The sequence below is a fragment of the Monodon monoceros genome, unplaced genomic scaffold (assembly GCF_005190385.1).
Source record: "Monodon monoceros isolate NGI ecotype Baffin Bay Population unplaced genomic scaffold, NGI_Narwhal_1 Super_Scaffold_3, whole genome shotgun sequence".
Lineage (NCBI taxonomy): Eukaryota > Metazoa > Chordata > Mammalia > Artiodactyla > Monodontidae > Monodon > Monodon monoceros.
In genome coordinates this window covers 31,858,351-31,875,041 of record NW_021703780.1, presented here as the reverse complement: position 1 = coordinate 31,875,041, position 16,691 = coordinate 31,858,351, and the positions used below count along the sequence as shown (strand labels likewise).

The 16,691-nt window shown below is 40.9% G+C and overlaps 1 protein-coding gene and 1 non-coding gene across 5 annotated transcripts in view; one reads left to right on the top strand and one right to left on the bottom strand.

The window, feature by feature from the left end:
• XPO5 (exportin 5) overlaps positions 1 to 16,691 on the bottom strand; it is a 46,093-nt gene that overhangs the window by 16,469 nt on the left and 12,933 nt on the right. For all 4 annotated transcript variants that reach the window (XR_003796750.1, XM_029243210.1, XM_029243211.1 and 1 more), the window contains 11 exons: positions 16,295 to 16,378; positions 15,553 to 15,678; positions 14,558 to 14,648; positions 12,563 to 12,691; positions 10,874 to 10,992; positions 9,635 to 9,790; positions 8,376 to 8,417; positions 7,962 to 8,051; positions 6,975 to 7,174; positions 6,063 to 6,162; positions 5,023 to 5,204 (listed from right to left, as the gene is read on the bottom strand). Coding sequence is in view for 3 of the 4 variants with exons in the window: in XM_029243210.1 (XP_029099043.1) it covers positions 5,023 to 5,204; positions 6,063 to 6,162; positions 6,975 to 7,174; positions 7,962 to 8,051; positions 8,376 to 8,417; positions 9,635 to 9,790; positions 10,874 to 10,992; positions 12,563 to 12,691; positions 14,558 to 14,648; positions 15,553 to 15,678; positions 16,295 to 16,378 (1,319 nt within the window). In the remaining variant the exon portion in view is untranslated. The remainder of the gene's footprint in view (positions 1 to 5,022; positions 5,205 to 6,062; positions 6,163 to 6,974; positions 7,175 to 7,961; positions 8,052 to 8,375; positions 8,418 to 9,634; positions 9,791 to 10,873; positions 10,993 to 12,562; positions 12,692 to 14,557; positions 14,649 to 15,552; positions 15,679 to 16,294; positions 16,379 to 16,691) is intronic.
• On the top strand, positions 11,536 to 11,607 carry TRNAD-GUC. Its single transcript has one exon. It is a non-coding gene; the product is annotated as a tRNA-Asp (tRNA).

Here is a 16,691-nt window from a genome sequence, read left to right as displayed (position 1 = left end):
ATTATTTTCTTAATTTCCTTTTGGGATCATTCATTGCTGGTGTATAAGAACACAACTGATTTTTGTATGATGATCTTGTATCCTATAACTTTGTTGAATTTATTTATTAGTAGGAGTAGTTTTTGAACTCCCTTCTAGTCCTAGTTTGCTGGGTGTTTTTATCATGAGAGGGTGCTGGATTCTGTCAAATGCTTTTTCTGTGTCAATTAAGATGATCAAGTGGGTTGTTTTCCTTTGTTCTATTAATATGGTGTGCTATGCTGACTTATTTTTGTATGTTGAACCACTCTTATATCCTTGAGATAAATCCCACTTGGTCATAGTGTATAATCCTTATAACATGCTGTTGGATTCAATTTGCTTGTATTCTGTGAGGCTATCCATAACTCTACCTTAGCCCTTACCTCCTGCTGTGTGGAGCTCAAGGGTTGGTAAGTGGTGCCACTTACTTTTAAAAACTGCAATTTGCCAACTTTTTAGTTTCTGAATTAAGTTTTTCTTGGTTGTTTGGGAAGATGTCTAATACTATGAAATGATCTCTGATAAAATCAGTCCTTTTTTAAAAAAAAATAGAGCTTTTTTCCTATTTATTGATTTATTTATTTACTGGCTGTGTTGGGTCTTCGTTGCTGCACGCAGGATTTGTCTAGTTGCTGCGAGCGGGGCTACTCTTCACTGCGGTGAGTGGGCTTCTCATTGCAGTGGCCTCTCTTGTTGTGCAGCACGGGCTCTAGGCACGCAGGCTTCAGTAGTTGTGGCTCGCGGGCTCTAGAGCTCAGGCTCAGTAGTTGTGGTGCACGGGCTTAGTTGCTCCGCGGCATGTGGGATCTTCCCGGACCAGGGATCGAACCCGTGTCCTCTGCATTGGCAGGCAGATTCTTATCCACTGCATCATCAGGGAAACCCCACATCAGTTCTTCTTGAAAAGAAATTCATAGTCTTAAATTTGATGGGGAACAGATGAGATGTTTTTAATTTTTATTCTTTAATTAAGTGTGACTGTGATCCCAAGATATAATTTAAAAAGTATAACACATCATATGTCAAAATGTCCCTGATGGTACAACAAAATCTTGTATTCTGTATAGTCTCCTCTCCTCCTCCTCCCCTTCACCAAGGAGGTGGCACCATGGTGGCTGCACCTGTAACTCACAAGTAATGGAAGGAGGACTCAGTACATACTGCTCTCGTATCTATGGCTCCAGGGAGTCCTACAAGCCCTAGTAACATTCAGGTTCCTGAAATATCACCTTTCCTGACACACTTGCAAGTTAGAGCACTATGATTCCACATTAAGAGGAACTAGTTATTGCTTTGGCAAAGAAAAAGACAATCAAGTGATAAAAGTTTTAAGTTCTGCAGTCTGTACTTATCTGAAATATTCTTAGTATCACCAACTAAGAGTGTAATTGCCATACACACAGGTATATATTATTCAGCCATAACAGAGGAGAAAATCTTGCTATTTGTGACAATGTGATGGACCTTGAGGGCATTATGCTAAGTGAAACACATCAGACACTGAAAGACAAATACAGTATGATCTTACTTGTACGTTGAATCAAAAAAACCAAACTCATAGAAACAGAACAGTTTGATGGTTGCCCGAGGAGGGAGATGGGGGGTGGGGGAAATGGGCGAAGGTGGTCAAAGGTACAGACTTCAGTTAAAAAGGTAAGTTAAGTTCTGGAGATGTAAAATATACAGCACACTGACAATAGTTAATACTGTATTGTGTATTTGAAAGTTGCTAAGAGAGATCTTAAAAGTTCTCATCACAAGAAAAAATATGTGTAACTATGTGAGCTGATGGGTGTTAACTAAACCTACTGTGGTAATCATTTCGCAATATATACATATATCAAACCAAAAAAAAAGTATAATCGCTATGCTAAACAAGACTTCCCACATACAAAGATTTCAATAAAACATATAGAAGATATCTGGAAACAATGTAACAAACTTTAAGTTAACAGAAAAGGTGTTATTCTAAACAGATAATGAATGATAATAATGAACCTTCTGAGAACCAGAGAATTCTGCTCCCCACATCTATCTTCCACCCAACCCACTAAGAACACACCGTGCAATAGAAACAGAATGTAAGCCACATAAGCCATTTAAAATTTTTTAACCAGCCAAACTTAAAAAGTGAAAAGAAACAGGTTAAATTAATTATCTTTTTATTTAACCCAACACATCAAAAAATCATTTCAATATGTTAGCAATATAAAAATTAGAGATATTTTTACATTTTTTGTACTAAGTTTTCAAAATATAGTGTGTGTTTTACACCTACAGTTTATCTCAATTCAGACTAGCCATATTTCAAGCGCTCAGTAGCCAGCCACATGTGGCTAGTGGCTACCATACGAGACAGCGCAGCTCTAACACCTTCGATTATCAGACTTTGTTTGACAACGAGTTAAAACAGGAGTTTTATAACAAGGAGTTAATACACAAACTGGTAGGAATGTAAACTAGTACACCACTTTAGAAAACTATTTGATTCTATCTATGAAAACTGAAAATATGCATACCTTATAAACAGGAATTCTACTCCTACATGTAGGATTCTGCTCCTACCCAACAGAAATTATGCATACACCAAAAAACATTTGTAAGAATGTTAACAGCAGCACTCGTAGTGATAAAAAAAATGCTGGAAACTACCAAAAGTCCATCAACACTAAATGGATAAATGAGTTACAGCACACTCACACAATGGAATACCATCCCACCAATGAGAATGAACAAGCCACAACTACATGCAATAACACGGATGAGCTCACAAACATAATATTACACAAGAGAAGCCAAGGCACAAAAGAGTGCATGCTTTTGACTCCATTTATTAAAGCTCAAAAAACCAGGCAAAATGTTAAAGTTAGAATAGTGGTTACCCTTGGGGGCACGCAGGACTGAAAAGAGGTGCTGGGAAGGAAAGTTGGAAGAGTGGTTACCCTTGGGGGCGCGCAGGACTGAAAAGAGGTGCTGGGAAGGTCGTTTCTTGACCTGGATGCTGATTACATGGAGGTGTCCACTTTGTCAAAATTCATCTACCCGCACTCACAGTTTGTGTCCTTTTCTTATGTATATTTGTACCCTTAACATTATACTTCAAGATAAAACTTACTACGAAAACAAGACAAAACTCTAACAGCTCCAGCTGCACACTGCTCAGGGAGTCTAACTACTCCATTTACTGCGGTCAGCATTTTTCAAATACCTTTTGATTGACTCTGGGCTTTTCCAAAAGTGTTGTACTCTTAGAAGAATATCACGATGACAATCTCTTGTCTCCTCACCTAACCAGGGATGAACCTTGTTTCCAGGTCTAGGTTCCCACCACAGGGACTCTGGCCACAGGCCTAAAAAGTCAGGGAGTCTGTTGCTATCTGACTTCATCACTTTCACATTTCTCTAAACTACAGAAGATCCTTTCGGTCTTAAAAACATCAATATGGAGACAAACTTTTCCTTGACTAAATATTTTACTACCCTCCCAACATGTAACCCATACTTCTTTTTGAAATCTTTTTCCTCCTTTTGAAATCAGAGCAAAGTATTGTCTATTTCCATAGACATATCCACAATGACAACTTGTTCAGACACTCCAGCCCTCCAATTTGGTCAACATTAACTTAAAACCTTGGATTCTTAAGCATATGGTCCAGGGTGTCTGTTTCAGCAGAGCATCCCTGAGACATGAGGAATTTGATTTACTTATATTGAGTAAATTTGGTTTACTCAGTTGAGACTCCGCTCTAACACCCTGGGTAAGAGGCCAAAAAACAGTGGAACAGAGTTCTAACCTGAACTCAGAAACACTAGGAGATGTAAAAAGCAATCAAATTTTGCTTTGGCCAGTAAAAACTGATTCTCTCCAAAGGCTCTCTTTCACTGTAGAGAGCATCTATCCCTGAATCATCAAACATATACTGAGTAACCAACAAGCCTAGACTTGGCCTACTTCCGCTTGATTATATTAGCTCATGTGATTTATAACAGTGGTTCTGAACCTTTAATGTGCACACAAACAACCTGGGGATCTTGTTAAAATGCAGATTCTGATTTAGTAGTATGTCTGGGGTGAAGCCCTAACACTGCATTTTAAACAAGCTCTCAGGTGACTGCTGATGCTGCTGGTCTGAGGACTCAGCTTTGAGAAGTAAAAACCTAGGACTCTGATGTGGAGCACGTATCATGCCTTCCTTTGGCATGTTCAGCCACTGGATGTTTGGTCCATTTGAGAACACAGTCACTACCGATAAATTCAGATTAGCTCGTCTGAATACCTGACCCAGAGCAGCACCACTACAGAAAGCAACGGCCCTGCTCCCAATGAACAATTCCTTTAGTGGCAAAACTTTAGACCAAATGAAACAAAGTAAAAAGTAGAAATGAAGTATAAAGAAGTAAAAGAACACAGAGGAGGCTCAAAATGAGAAAAGCCATTTTGAGATTAGCCCCCATGTGTTCACTTGGGATGCGAGACGTATAAAAGTGAGAGCCGGGGCTTCCCTGGTGGCACAGTGGTTAAGAATCCGCCTGCCAATGCAGGGGACATTGGCTCGGGTTCGAGCCCTGGTCCGGGAATATCCCACATAGCGTGGAGCAACTAAGCCGATGTGCCACAACTACTGAGCCCGTGCTCTAGAGTCTGTGAGCCACAACTACTGAAGCCTGTGCACCTAGAGCCCATGCTCTGCAACAAGAAGCCACCGCAATGAGAAGCCTGCGCACCGCAACGAAGAGTAGCCCCCGCTTGCCACAACTAGAGAAAGCCCACGCACAGCAATGAAGACCCAACGCAGCCAAAAATAAATAAAATAAAATTATAATAACAACAACAAAAAAAGTGAGAGTCCATGTTACTTTTAAAAAGGAGAGTCCCTCTAGAACGAAACAAGACCTAATCTCTTATTTATCACCATATGACCTGAAGAAGTATAAACAAATTAAGCTTTTGAGATTTTTAAGGCAAAAATACAACAGAGAAAAACCATTATTCTGACTCACCTTATAAGGGCAAGCAAATTGTCAAGAAGTTTCAGAATCTGTTCTGTGCAGGGGTTACGGAAGATTGGATTTCCAGGGGGTGTATAACCCACCACAAATCCCCCAGCTTTGGCCTCTTCTAGGTCAGTGGGCCAGCAAGTTCGTTTCACAACACCCAGAATGCTATACACACAAAAGCTCATCTACAGAAAAACATAAAAATGAAAGGTAAATATAAAAGGGGAAGAAAAGACAAAAGTGCTATTAGATATTTGCAAGATTACGGCAAAGGTGACATAGAAGTTGGACAAAAGGAAAAGCCGCCCCCACCCCCACCCCCATCCCTGTCCCTTCCTTTGAGGTCAAGTCCAAAAGGGATCCTTTCAATGCCATCTTCAGGACCAGTGGTAGGCTCTAAAAGCTTCCCTTTCATGAGGATATTCTTCCAGAGGCTTACTGGACCCCAATTAGAAGGTGGCTTGGACATACTTCAAAACAGTATTTACCCTGCCAACATTTCATCTTGTTTTTGAGTTGGCCCTGCATCCTCCAGTTTAGGCCTTCATAGATTTTGCCCTAATCCTCACTCACAGTACTTTCTACCAATTGACTACTTGACAGGTTAATTAGTAAGACTTTTGCCGTAATGGAGCCAGGAACAATGCTTATTTGAATAGCAAAGAACTGGAAAATCTCAGGTTTGCAAGTTAGGCCACCATTTAGGACTTTACTTCCCAGAGAGCAAAGGCAGGGAGAACCCACCCTGCTGACCAAGTTCTGACCTACTTCCTCATTACACCTTCAGTCCTCCAAGCTATTTACAGATCCTTAAAGCCAAAATAATGATTTCATAGAAAAGACCACCTGCTCTGCTGTGAGAACTAACTCGAGAATTTAAGACTGAAGAAGAAAAGAAAGGAGACACTAACGGAAGTGGAGATTCCCAGATTTCTTGCTCGTATACAAAAACACATAAGTCTACAAGAACCTGGACAAATGACAACACCCTACTCCTACCTGTGGCCTACGCACCTTCCCTATCCCAGGAGAGGCTTACTCACTCGTGCACGGTTTAAGCCACAGGGATCCTCCAGGCCCGGGTCACAGCTTGTCCGATCTGCACCCACATAGGCAATAAAAGCATCAACATCTGACAGCACTCTAAAGGTTGGTGGGGGAAAGACAAGTTACAGCATGATTTTAAGCAAGGGTAGTTTCTTCCTCAAGAGCTAATAAGCTGTGATTATTTGACGCCCAAAGAGCAGTTGTTACAGTGAGAGGAATCTAATCAAATTGTCAGCTGTCATATGAAGATTTATTAACTTCTCTTCCCACTTCTAAATGTTATTAGTGACGCTTTAAGAATCAAAAAGGGTACAAGCTTGAGAAGGCTATGTGGGCACAGAGGGGTGTCTGTGCAGCTCCTACTCTGTATGGCCCTACTGGCTGTTCTCACTTCTTTATATGTGCTGAAGCTGCAACTAGACACCACAGCAGACCTCACTCTGTGGCGTTCCAACCCACACTATCCATCTTAGTCATTTCATCTCTGTTCCTACGCCTCTGCAGAGCAAGGCGATGTTTTCGGCACTTCACTTATAAGACTGCTTTTAGAGCAGCGGTGCCAACCTCTCTGGCGCCACAGGGACTGGTTTCGTGGAAGACAATTTTTCCACAGACCCGGGGTCGGGGGTGTATGGGGGATGGTTCAGGCGGTAATGCGAGCGATGGGGAGCGGTGATGAAGCTCTCCACTGCCGCTCACCTCCTGCTGTGCAGCCCAGTTTCTAACAGGCAGCGGACCAGTACCGGTCTGTGGCCCGGGGGGGTGGGGACCCCTGTTTCAGAGGCCTTCAGCTATCACGGATAGTGCCACTACACCTCAATATCCTTACACCCCGACCCCGGACATAGTCTTAGAAGAGAATGGGTACTCAAGTGCAGTCAAGGTCAAGGGCAAAGGATCTCCCCTACCTGTGCATGTCTTCAGAAAGCCAGATGCTGGCCACAGGTGCCATCAGCTCCTCTAGAAACACCTTCTGACGCTCGTAGTTCTTGAACTGGTTACTAATGAGAACCAGGGCTTCCATGAGGGCACACTTCTCCATCTGTGTCAGGAGCAGCTCATTGGAGAGCAGCTGCTTCACATGGTTATACAGCATGTCAAAATTGGGCTGCATTTCACAAAGAAAAAAACCCAGAGGTGGTGACGGTCTGAGTTTCAAGGCGTGGTGGGTCACTCAAGGAAGGTAAAAAAGAGGATGAAGACACTTCCAGGACAGTCAGGCCAATAAGACTGTCACTTAATAATTTAATTATAACACTCTTCTTTTGGCTGAACAGGCAAGGCAATTTAGGTTTGAGTATTTGGGTAACTGCACTTTCCGACTCTACAACTGTGAAAACCATCTGTCTTTTATTTCTATATCAACTTTTACGGTATCTTCATGGACAAAGATCAGTTTGTTTTCTATACATATATACTTATGTATATATATTTTATAGAGAGAGAGAGAGAAGGAGGGAGAGGGGGAGAGAGACAGACAGACACACACAAATAACTGCTGTGTATTCAGAGAAGAAATTTTTGGTTAATTTGTTATCTGGAGTAGTGCTAAACTTCTTACAGAAACCCTCCAAAAAAGGTTGGGGTTTGCACCTGGCTTCTCTCAAGACCAGGCACATCACTTGGCAGTGGTGGTTAAGGACATCACGCATAGTACGGTAAAGAGGTGTACACTGACGTGGTATCAAATATTTGATAAATGAAAACGTGGTCATCCATGTGCAAGAGAACAATTCATTCTGAGACAATATATTTGCATTTCTAAACTTCACTGAGTAACTCTGGAGTTGGGGAAGACCAACCTTATGTGAGGTATAATTAGGTGTGGATTTAAAGAGAAATGTACCCAAACTCAGCACGTCTCAGTGGCTACTTGAACAGAGTCCAGGGCTTACCAGCACGAGCTGGGGGTAGTCACGACACATCTTGATGATGGAGGAACAAGCATGTCTCCTCACATTCCTCACCGCCCGGGTCCTGGGTGCCTGGGAAGAGATATTCGATAAAATCAAAGCTACTTTTAATATAACTAACAGATGCTGCAGAGAATCACGTAAATATCTCCTTCAGAGGTAAATTCACAATTTTCACAGCTAGGGGAGTATAATCAAGTGATATTTATAGTTAGCAAGAATCCACATGTTTACGGTTTGTCCTAGAGTATCTCTAGTGCAAAACAGCCCATCATATGACTATCTCCTGCCTTTATTAACCCCGTTTGCGTATTAGAAAAATCTACACTAAGTGTTGGGTACTCACATTTTTGTTCTTAAGAAGTTAGAATTGGTAGGCTGAATTAATGATCTTACCTTACTTTCCTCAACAGTTTCAAAAGTGACAGATGAAAATAGCTAAGGGGAAGAAAAAAGGTCACTCATCAGTACCAAATGCATAAAGTATTTTACAAAGTTTCTAACAAAATCCCTAAAGTGCAAACAATATGGTAACAAAAGGGTTTTCAACTGGCATTACAAAGTTTCAGACGTTCATTTTCTCGGATAACTCTGCAAGAGGCTTGAGATTCACAATTTTACCAGCAAACCCTTTACGAAGATAAAGGCCACAGAATCCCAGAACAATCTAGGCTATCACCCAAGAACTCAGCCATGGTCATATCTCCCCACTTTTTGTTAAAAGTTGAGCGGTCTACTCTCCCTGACTCCATTTCATAACTTCCCACTTACTCCTTAACCCAATGCAATGTGACTGCTGCCCTAGCCACTATGATGGAATAACACGCTGACAAAGGTCTAGAGGAACCCAATGGACACTCTCCAATTCTTAAAGAATTTCTGTGGCAACAAATGAGTCCACATTTTTGAAGTTCTCCTGGACTTTGTAACACAATATTTTCTCCATCTCTCTGGCCATCCCTTTTTTTGTTCTTTGAGGGCTTCTTCCTCAATGATGGTGACTGTCGGGGTTCTCTGCTTGAGCTACATGTCCAACTCTACATAAAACTCCTTTTTGCTAGGGCTTCACCGCTACTATTAGCATTTCTATGATGGCGATGCCTTAATTTTCTCTCATAATTTTCTGAGTCTAGACCTTTAACCTCAAATAGCCATTTTAGCATGAGATGTCTCCACTGAGATATTATATGTATACTTTAAACCTAGTCCTGCAAAACAGAACTCACCCCCTCTCTGCCTTACTCCTTCCCTCCTCCTGGTCCAATATTCTCACTCAGGTGGTGCTTCACCTCTCACTAGTCACCTCAACTGGACCCCAAAACCTTTCCTCTTACAAATCACCTCCCAACCTGACAGCACACATTGACACCTCCTCCTTCAGGTACTCTTTTCCATCTCAGTGTACATGTCTACTAACTGCAATGCCACGTAGGTACCACATCTGTCTATGTGCCTTTCTCCCCAAACCGAGAGGTGGTAAAGGACAAGGCGTTCCTACTAGCATGGTGCCTGCTCCACATTAAGTACTGAGTAAATATTTGATAAATGAATAAACAACTGTTTATTAGCTTGTCTCATATACTTACAAAAACAATTACAAAAAATAATTAGCTTAGAAATGCCAAAATAAAGTTTACAAAGGAGAGGGAGTTTACCTTAGAGAAGACCTGGGGCAGGAACTCTGGTCTGTAGGTGACAAATGGAAAGAGTGCTGAGACATTAGTGAGGACACAGGACAGGATGAGGGGATCCTTGGTGTCAAAGTTCAGGACCATCTGCAATAGCTCTACTCCATCATTAATAGGAATCTCCTGTGATACAGACATGAAAAGGAGATTGACATAACTGAAAATCACTTTTGCTAAATTTCCTTCACACTCTATATAAATATGGTTGTCACATATGGTTTTATATAGTGCTTCTTAACCCTTAAAATTCTAAGTATTACCCCATGTTATTAAAATTTTTCACAAATGATGCTGCCATTATTAGGAACGTAGCATTACCTACAACTAGAAATTGAACAAACTCAGAATGCCACCATTTCAAACTGAAGTGAATATAAAAACAGATGAAGTTAATGATCCTAAGATCTAATTTGTTAATAAGCCATTTATGAGAAAAAGCACTGTATTTCACTTATATTCAAGGGACTTAGATTCTTTCTACAACTAACCTAGAATGAGTTAAGACGAATTACCCCAAAATAAGTGATCCAATTATTTTTAATCTAATTAACATAGTTAATATAGTATATGTTGTTATCTGGTTTAATCAGATTATTCAGGAAAGAGGGACACAGATCTGCCATCATGAATATTCTGGTCAATTTGCCATAAATTGGCAGGTATCTCTTAGATTTTCCAATTCAAGGCTTCCATCACTGTCCTCCCTATAATAGTTACCCTACTGTGGTTCACTGTACTATCAGGCTCATCTTATTATCCCCTAAAACGAATACTAAACACCACGGAGTTTAAAGTCAGAGAGACCTAATTTGGGTCCCAGCTCTATTTATTAGCTATGTGACCTTGAGCATGTTATTTACCCTCTCTGAATCTCAGTTTCCTCTTCTGTAAGATGCACACTCACATATTTTCCTATCCTACTGCCAATTTTAAGAAGATCAAAATTGGGGACTTCCCTGGTGGCGCAGTGGTTAAGACTCTGCGCTCCCAATGCAGGGGGCCCGGGTTCGATCCCTGTTCAGGGAACTAGATCCCAGATGCATGCTGCTATCAAGAGTTCGCATGCCACAACTAAGAAACCGGCGAGCCGCAACTAAGGAGCCCGCCTGCCGCAACTAAGACCCGGCGCAACCAAATAAATAAATGAATAATAATTTTAAAAAGATCAAAATTATTATGCAATCAGCACAAGAAACAATTACTTACTTCTTTATCTAATGTTCGAAACATCTGGTTGATCACACTTTCCAAAAAAAAGGTCATGGCTTCCCACTGCACAAATGAAGGTGAGAAGATGGAGCAGAGGCTGCCTTCTCCAGTTCCAGCTGCAGGGGAACAGGGTTTTAAAACACACACACACACACACACACACACACACACACACACACGCACGCACGCACTTATAAACACTGTAGGATCACAGAAGACACAGAGACCACGGGGCTGTAGAAACCACTAGGTAATTTCACAGTTGAAGGAACAAGGTAATCTAACCCTTCTCAGCCTGGGAAAAGAAAAGGAAGCAGAAAGGGATCCCTATCCTGCCTCTACCTCTAAAAACAAACTGTCTGAATTCACCTTTGTGAGCCTTGTCTGTAAAGCCAGTTTAAGTACTGAATGAGAATATACATGTAAGCATCAAAACCAGTGCCTGGCCAATTGAGAAATATTAATTAATTTCCCCCCTCCTTTCATAATCTGTCCACGGGAATCTAAATAATTATGATATCTAAGACCATAAAGAATCTTTCCAACAAGGAATTGCTGTAAGATACAAAATGCTGTTCACACCCAGTAGCCTCATGACAACTGCAAGGGCCCTGTGCAGAGAACTGTGCCACCCTCCAAATTCACAAGTATCATCAAGTTCCCTGGTGGCCTAGTGGTTAGGATTTGGTGCTGTCACTGCCATGACCCAGGTTCGATCCCTGGTCAGGGAACTGAGATCCCGCAAGCCACGTGGCACGACCAAAATATGAAAAAAAAGAAAAGAAAAAGCCCCACAAGTATCATCAAAGGGCGTCACTTCAACAGCAAGGCCCCCGCGAAACGAATTACAAATTACTTTTCTTGCTTCCATACAGTGCTCACATTCACTAGCTTCATCTTGGTACAACATATTTGGGCCTCTGCAAACATTCAAGTTACTAGATACCAGGGACCTTTACAGTCAACTGTGAACACATAAAACTGAATGTTAAATCCCATGAATGCCAAGTAACTAGTGTACTTGGTAACTGACCATAGTGTGGACTTTTTCCAAAGCTGTGACTTACACCCTTTCCTTACAATCTTCTCACCCACTGCCTGCGTTAATAAGATGACAGACAGAAGATACAGAGCACAGAGAAGTTACCTAGCTTATGCTTTTGGGTAGAGGGGGGTTATTTTGATTTTAAATAAAGTGGCATTTCCCAAAGGCTTTGAGGGGGCTGAGCGATACGGGAAACCCCTGCACTGCTTGTTGTGCCTGACTAACAAGTCACTTTTTCCGAGTTTAAGAGAAATGCCATGCAAGAACTTGGTTGAAAAGCTTTAAAAAGTTAGGTCTAGACATGTTTGTTAGATGCTGCCTGAGGTGAAGTAATAAAATCAACAAGAAACAATTGTTGACTCTGTTAGAAAAGAAAAATGAAGGCAAAACTGATAGGGTCATGGTTTTACCCTAATTTAAACAGAGTTAAAATCTGGTATTATATCTGCTTTCTCTGCCTGTATGTGCAAATGAAAAGGCTCACTGTCTAGGATGGAACTGGGCAGTGAGCAAAGCTGTTTTTGAACACTATTAGCATACTGTTTTGAAATGTGGCTCAGAGGTTTATTTCTACGTACAGTTTTGATACATAGAAATACTTCACTAATGTTCAGTCGGAAAAAGAACAAAAGAAGTCTTACAGTTCATGGATCCAGTATCAACAGAAGTTGAGAGTTGATACTTTAGCCACTCCCCAGCCATCTGGAAGCTAGTCTTGGGATCCAAGCGACATGCTAACCTCATTACTTCTCCTTGTTGAGCCCGAGAGGCTGCCAAGAGAAAGACATGAATCAATAACCGCATATAACAGATACTTAGTTAATGTTTATTCATTTATCCATCCCAGGAGGAAAACATTCAAGAGATTTTGTTTTGCAGACTTATGCTCTGAATCTAACAAATGTTCAGTAAAGCTTTGTTAACAAATCTAGCAATTTTCAAAACTAAATTCTAAGAAGCCACCATACCAGCTAGAGGCTATAAGCGGCAAACCAAAAGTGGTCTCCCCTTTCTGTTGGAATTAAAAGGAGATCAGGTTGGTACAGATGTAAAATGGTATGGCTGCTGAAGAAAATGGTCTGGCAGTTCCTCAAAACATTAAACATGGAATTACCATATGATCTAGTAATTCTCTTCCTAGGCATATGCCCAATAAAAATAAAAACATATGTCCACTCAAAAACTTGTACTGGGCTTCCCTGGTGGTGCAGTGGTTGAGAGTCCGCCTGCTGATGCAGGGGACATGGGTTCGTGCCCCAGTCCGGGAAGATCCCACATGCTGTGGAGCGGCTGGGCCCGTGAGCCATGGCCGCTGAGCCTGCGCATCTGGAGCCTGTGCTCCGCAATGGGAGAGGCCACAACAGTGAGAGGCCGTGTACCGCCAAAAAAAAAAAAAAAAACTTCTACCCAGGGGGATTTCCCTGGTGGCGCAGTGGTTTAAGAATCCACCTGCCAATGCAGGGGACATGGGTTCGAGCCCTGGTCCGGGAAGATCCCACATGCTGCGGAGCAACTAAGCCCGTGCACCACAACTACTGAGCCTGCGCTCTACAGCCCGTGAGCCACAACTACTGAAGCCTGCGCTCCACAACAAAAGAAGCCACCGCAATGAGAGGCCCGCACACCACAATGAAGAGTAGCCCCCGCTTGCCGCAACTAGAGAAAGCCCGTGCACAGAAACAAAGACCCAACACAGCCAAAATAAATAATAAGTAAATAAATTTATTTTAAAAAAATAACAAAAAAACTTGTACCCAAATGTTATAATAGCATTATTCTTAATAGTCAAGATGTGGAAACAACTCAAGTATTTATCACCTTATCAATAGATGAATAAAATGTGGTATATCCATACAATGAAGTATTATTGGCAATAAAAAGAAATGAAGTACTGATACATACTACAACATGGACGAAGTTTTAAAACGCTACACTAAGAAAAAGAAGGCAGTTACCAAAGACAGCACACTGTATGATTCCATTTATATGAAATGTTCGGAATAGGTGAAAGGCAGAAATAGAAAGTAGCTTTTCCAGGGCTGAGAGGGATAAGGGGATTGGAAGATGACTGCTAATGGTTACAGGGTTTCTTGGGGTCATGAAAATATCCTAACATTGACTGTGGTTGTGGTTGTAGAACTCTGAAAATACAAAAAAAACCCCACTGTATTATATACTATAAATGAATGAACTGTATGACAAAGAAATTACATCAATAAAGTTGTTATTAAAAAAGGGGGGGGACCAAGTTACAGAAAACCCAGAAGAATTAGGAATAGTGGGGTTTTCCTCTCTTTTTTAGAAAAAAGACCCATAATGTAAGATGGTATTTAATTCTAATATATAAATATAAAAAAAAATGAGAGTGCCTTACCTTAAGTTACTATCTCTAAACTTCAATGTCCAAAGGCAGTGTATATGTGTGTATATGTTTGGGGGAGTGTGTGTGTAAGAGATAAAACAATGCGTGGAATAAGTACAATCCCAGCATTCTCTGCAATGTGCAAATGGGGATTAAACAGGCTGCTGTCCAGACTTGGGGCTCTTTAATACAGAACCTGAAGGGTCATGCACCATGACTCATAACACTAGATGCCATTCTGAGACTGGAAGAAATTCCAGGCCGATTCACTCACAGTTGAAGAAAGCATTGAAGTCCTCGTCGCTATCAAAATCAAATCGAGAGTATTCACAGCTAGGGCTGTCTGTTTTAGAAGGAAAGCCCATCTGGAAAGAGAAACATAATTGGGGTAGGGGGTGAGGGTTTTCATGAGATATATGATGATAAATAACTGCTTCTGGTCTACCCCTAAGTCTACAATTTGCTTCCAGCAGGAATAATCCTGGGAGTGGTAGAAAGAGAACGTTTTTTATTTGATACTCTCTTCCAGGTTCCTCAGGGAAAATTAAATTCTGGAATTAGTTTAAGGTCTTTGATTATAAAGATGTCCCAAAACAAAGTGCTGATACAGCTTGCAATAAGTAAAAGAATTGAAACAATTTGTCTTCTTAAATGCTGAACCCTGGAAATAAGCATGTAACTTTTTATGTTTCATTCGAAAAGTACTGAAGACCATGACGGCAGAGAACTAGAGGATGGTGTGCAACGTGCTAGGTGAATTCCTTGAGGAAATAAGGGGACCCTTGAATGGGTCCTATTCTCTGATTTTACAAATCAAGATGAAGCATCTGTCAGCTGCAAGAGCCTTGAACAGATCTCAGTGTTCATAAGCAACTCTCTATTGAGGTAATGAGCAATCTGCTTCCATTCTCCCCTTCTCATTCACCTTCCTGACCCTCACTTGGCCTTCAGAAAGTCAGACATTACTTCCTCTTGGAATCTCCCTGGCTCCACCATCCTTTCTATTTTTAACCTCTGAAAAGCAATGATCATATTGTATGGTCATGGTCACTACTCTCATCCTATCACTCTTTTTCCTAGCACTTAGCCCAATGCTTGGCATATAAGTGCTCCAAAATATGAAAGAGTAGATATTTCTTCTTGAGGAATAAAAGACTAATATGCCCAAGGAAAGGATCTTAGTGACCAAGACAGGGCTGTCAATGATGCCATCTAAGTCCTATGATGTGTATTCACCGACATTCCACGTTTTACCTTCCCACTGCATACCTTGACCAAGTTAGTCATAGAAGCACGAAGATATTTTGGTATTATTGCTAATAGCAAAGGGTCACGGGATAGGATCTCATGCCGGAAGAGGGCTCCCCAAGTCATCTGAGTTGAAGAGCGCAAAAACTAAAGGGAAAAAAGAAAAAACTCAGTTTAAGGATTTGGGTTTTATATACCAAGACTATTACTTAGCTCAGCAATTATCCACTATATTTTTCCATGGAAATAAATATCTGTAATACTTTGAAACTGCCCATACTGTAGTACAGCAGTAATGACTGCTCACTATGGACTGTATGTTAATAAGACAGACTGGGTCAGGTGCAATTCCCGGAGTATGAGCTGAATTCTACCACTTTCTGTTTTATGCAAGAAATGATATAGGAACCTCAGGATGATATTACAAGGAAAATCTTGGACTGGATAAAATTAATTTTATAATAACACAATTAATCAGACTTTGTATTTAAAACGTCTTTAGTGGTAAATCACCTGGGACATACCTCATATCTGACTGAGCCTTATCAGAATGACACGACCTGAGGGGTAACTGCTGACCTAGACTGTAATGCTTAGCTCAGGAAGAAGGCTCAGCAATTTTCTTAATGAAATGCTACTACAGTTATTCCCTAGGATCTTAAGAGTCACATTTTATACTTCAGCTGCTAATTACTTCAGGCCATAGCACTTGATTTTAATTTACCTAACTAATATTTTGAGAAGTCACCTCCATAAAATTTACCTGACTTGGATGAGTTGTGAAAGCCAGAAAAGATTCCAGGTATTTTCCAAAGTTTGCTGGTGTTTCTACATCAGAATCCACACCCTGTAGGACAAAAAGACCACTACATTAACGATGTTGATGGGGAGGTCAGGGTAGAGAGTGGAGTAACAAATACAGACAACTTATACCCTCAAAAATTTCAGGTTTGAAAGGACTTTATACTTCCTTGTGGCCTAAGGAAGGCATCATTTCAAGGGCTAAAACACAGGAAAGCTGTTTTATCTCCTTAACCATCATCATTAAAACCTATTCTGTGGTCAAATAGTAAAACAAGAGTATTGATTTCAGAAATCCGTATATTTCTTCAGATCTACTCTAGTCACATCTCTGTGACCTAACCTATTAAATAACCACT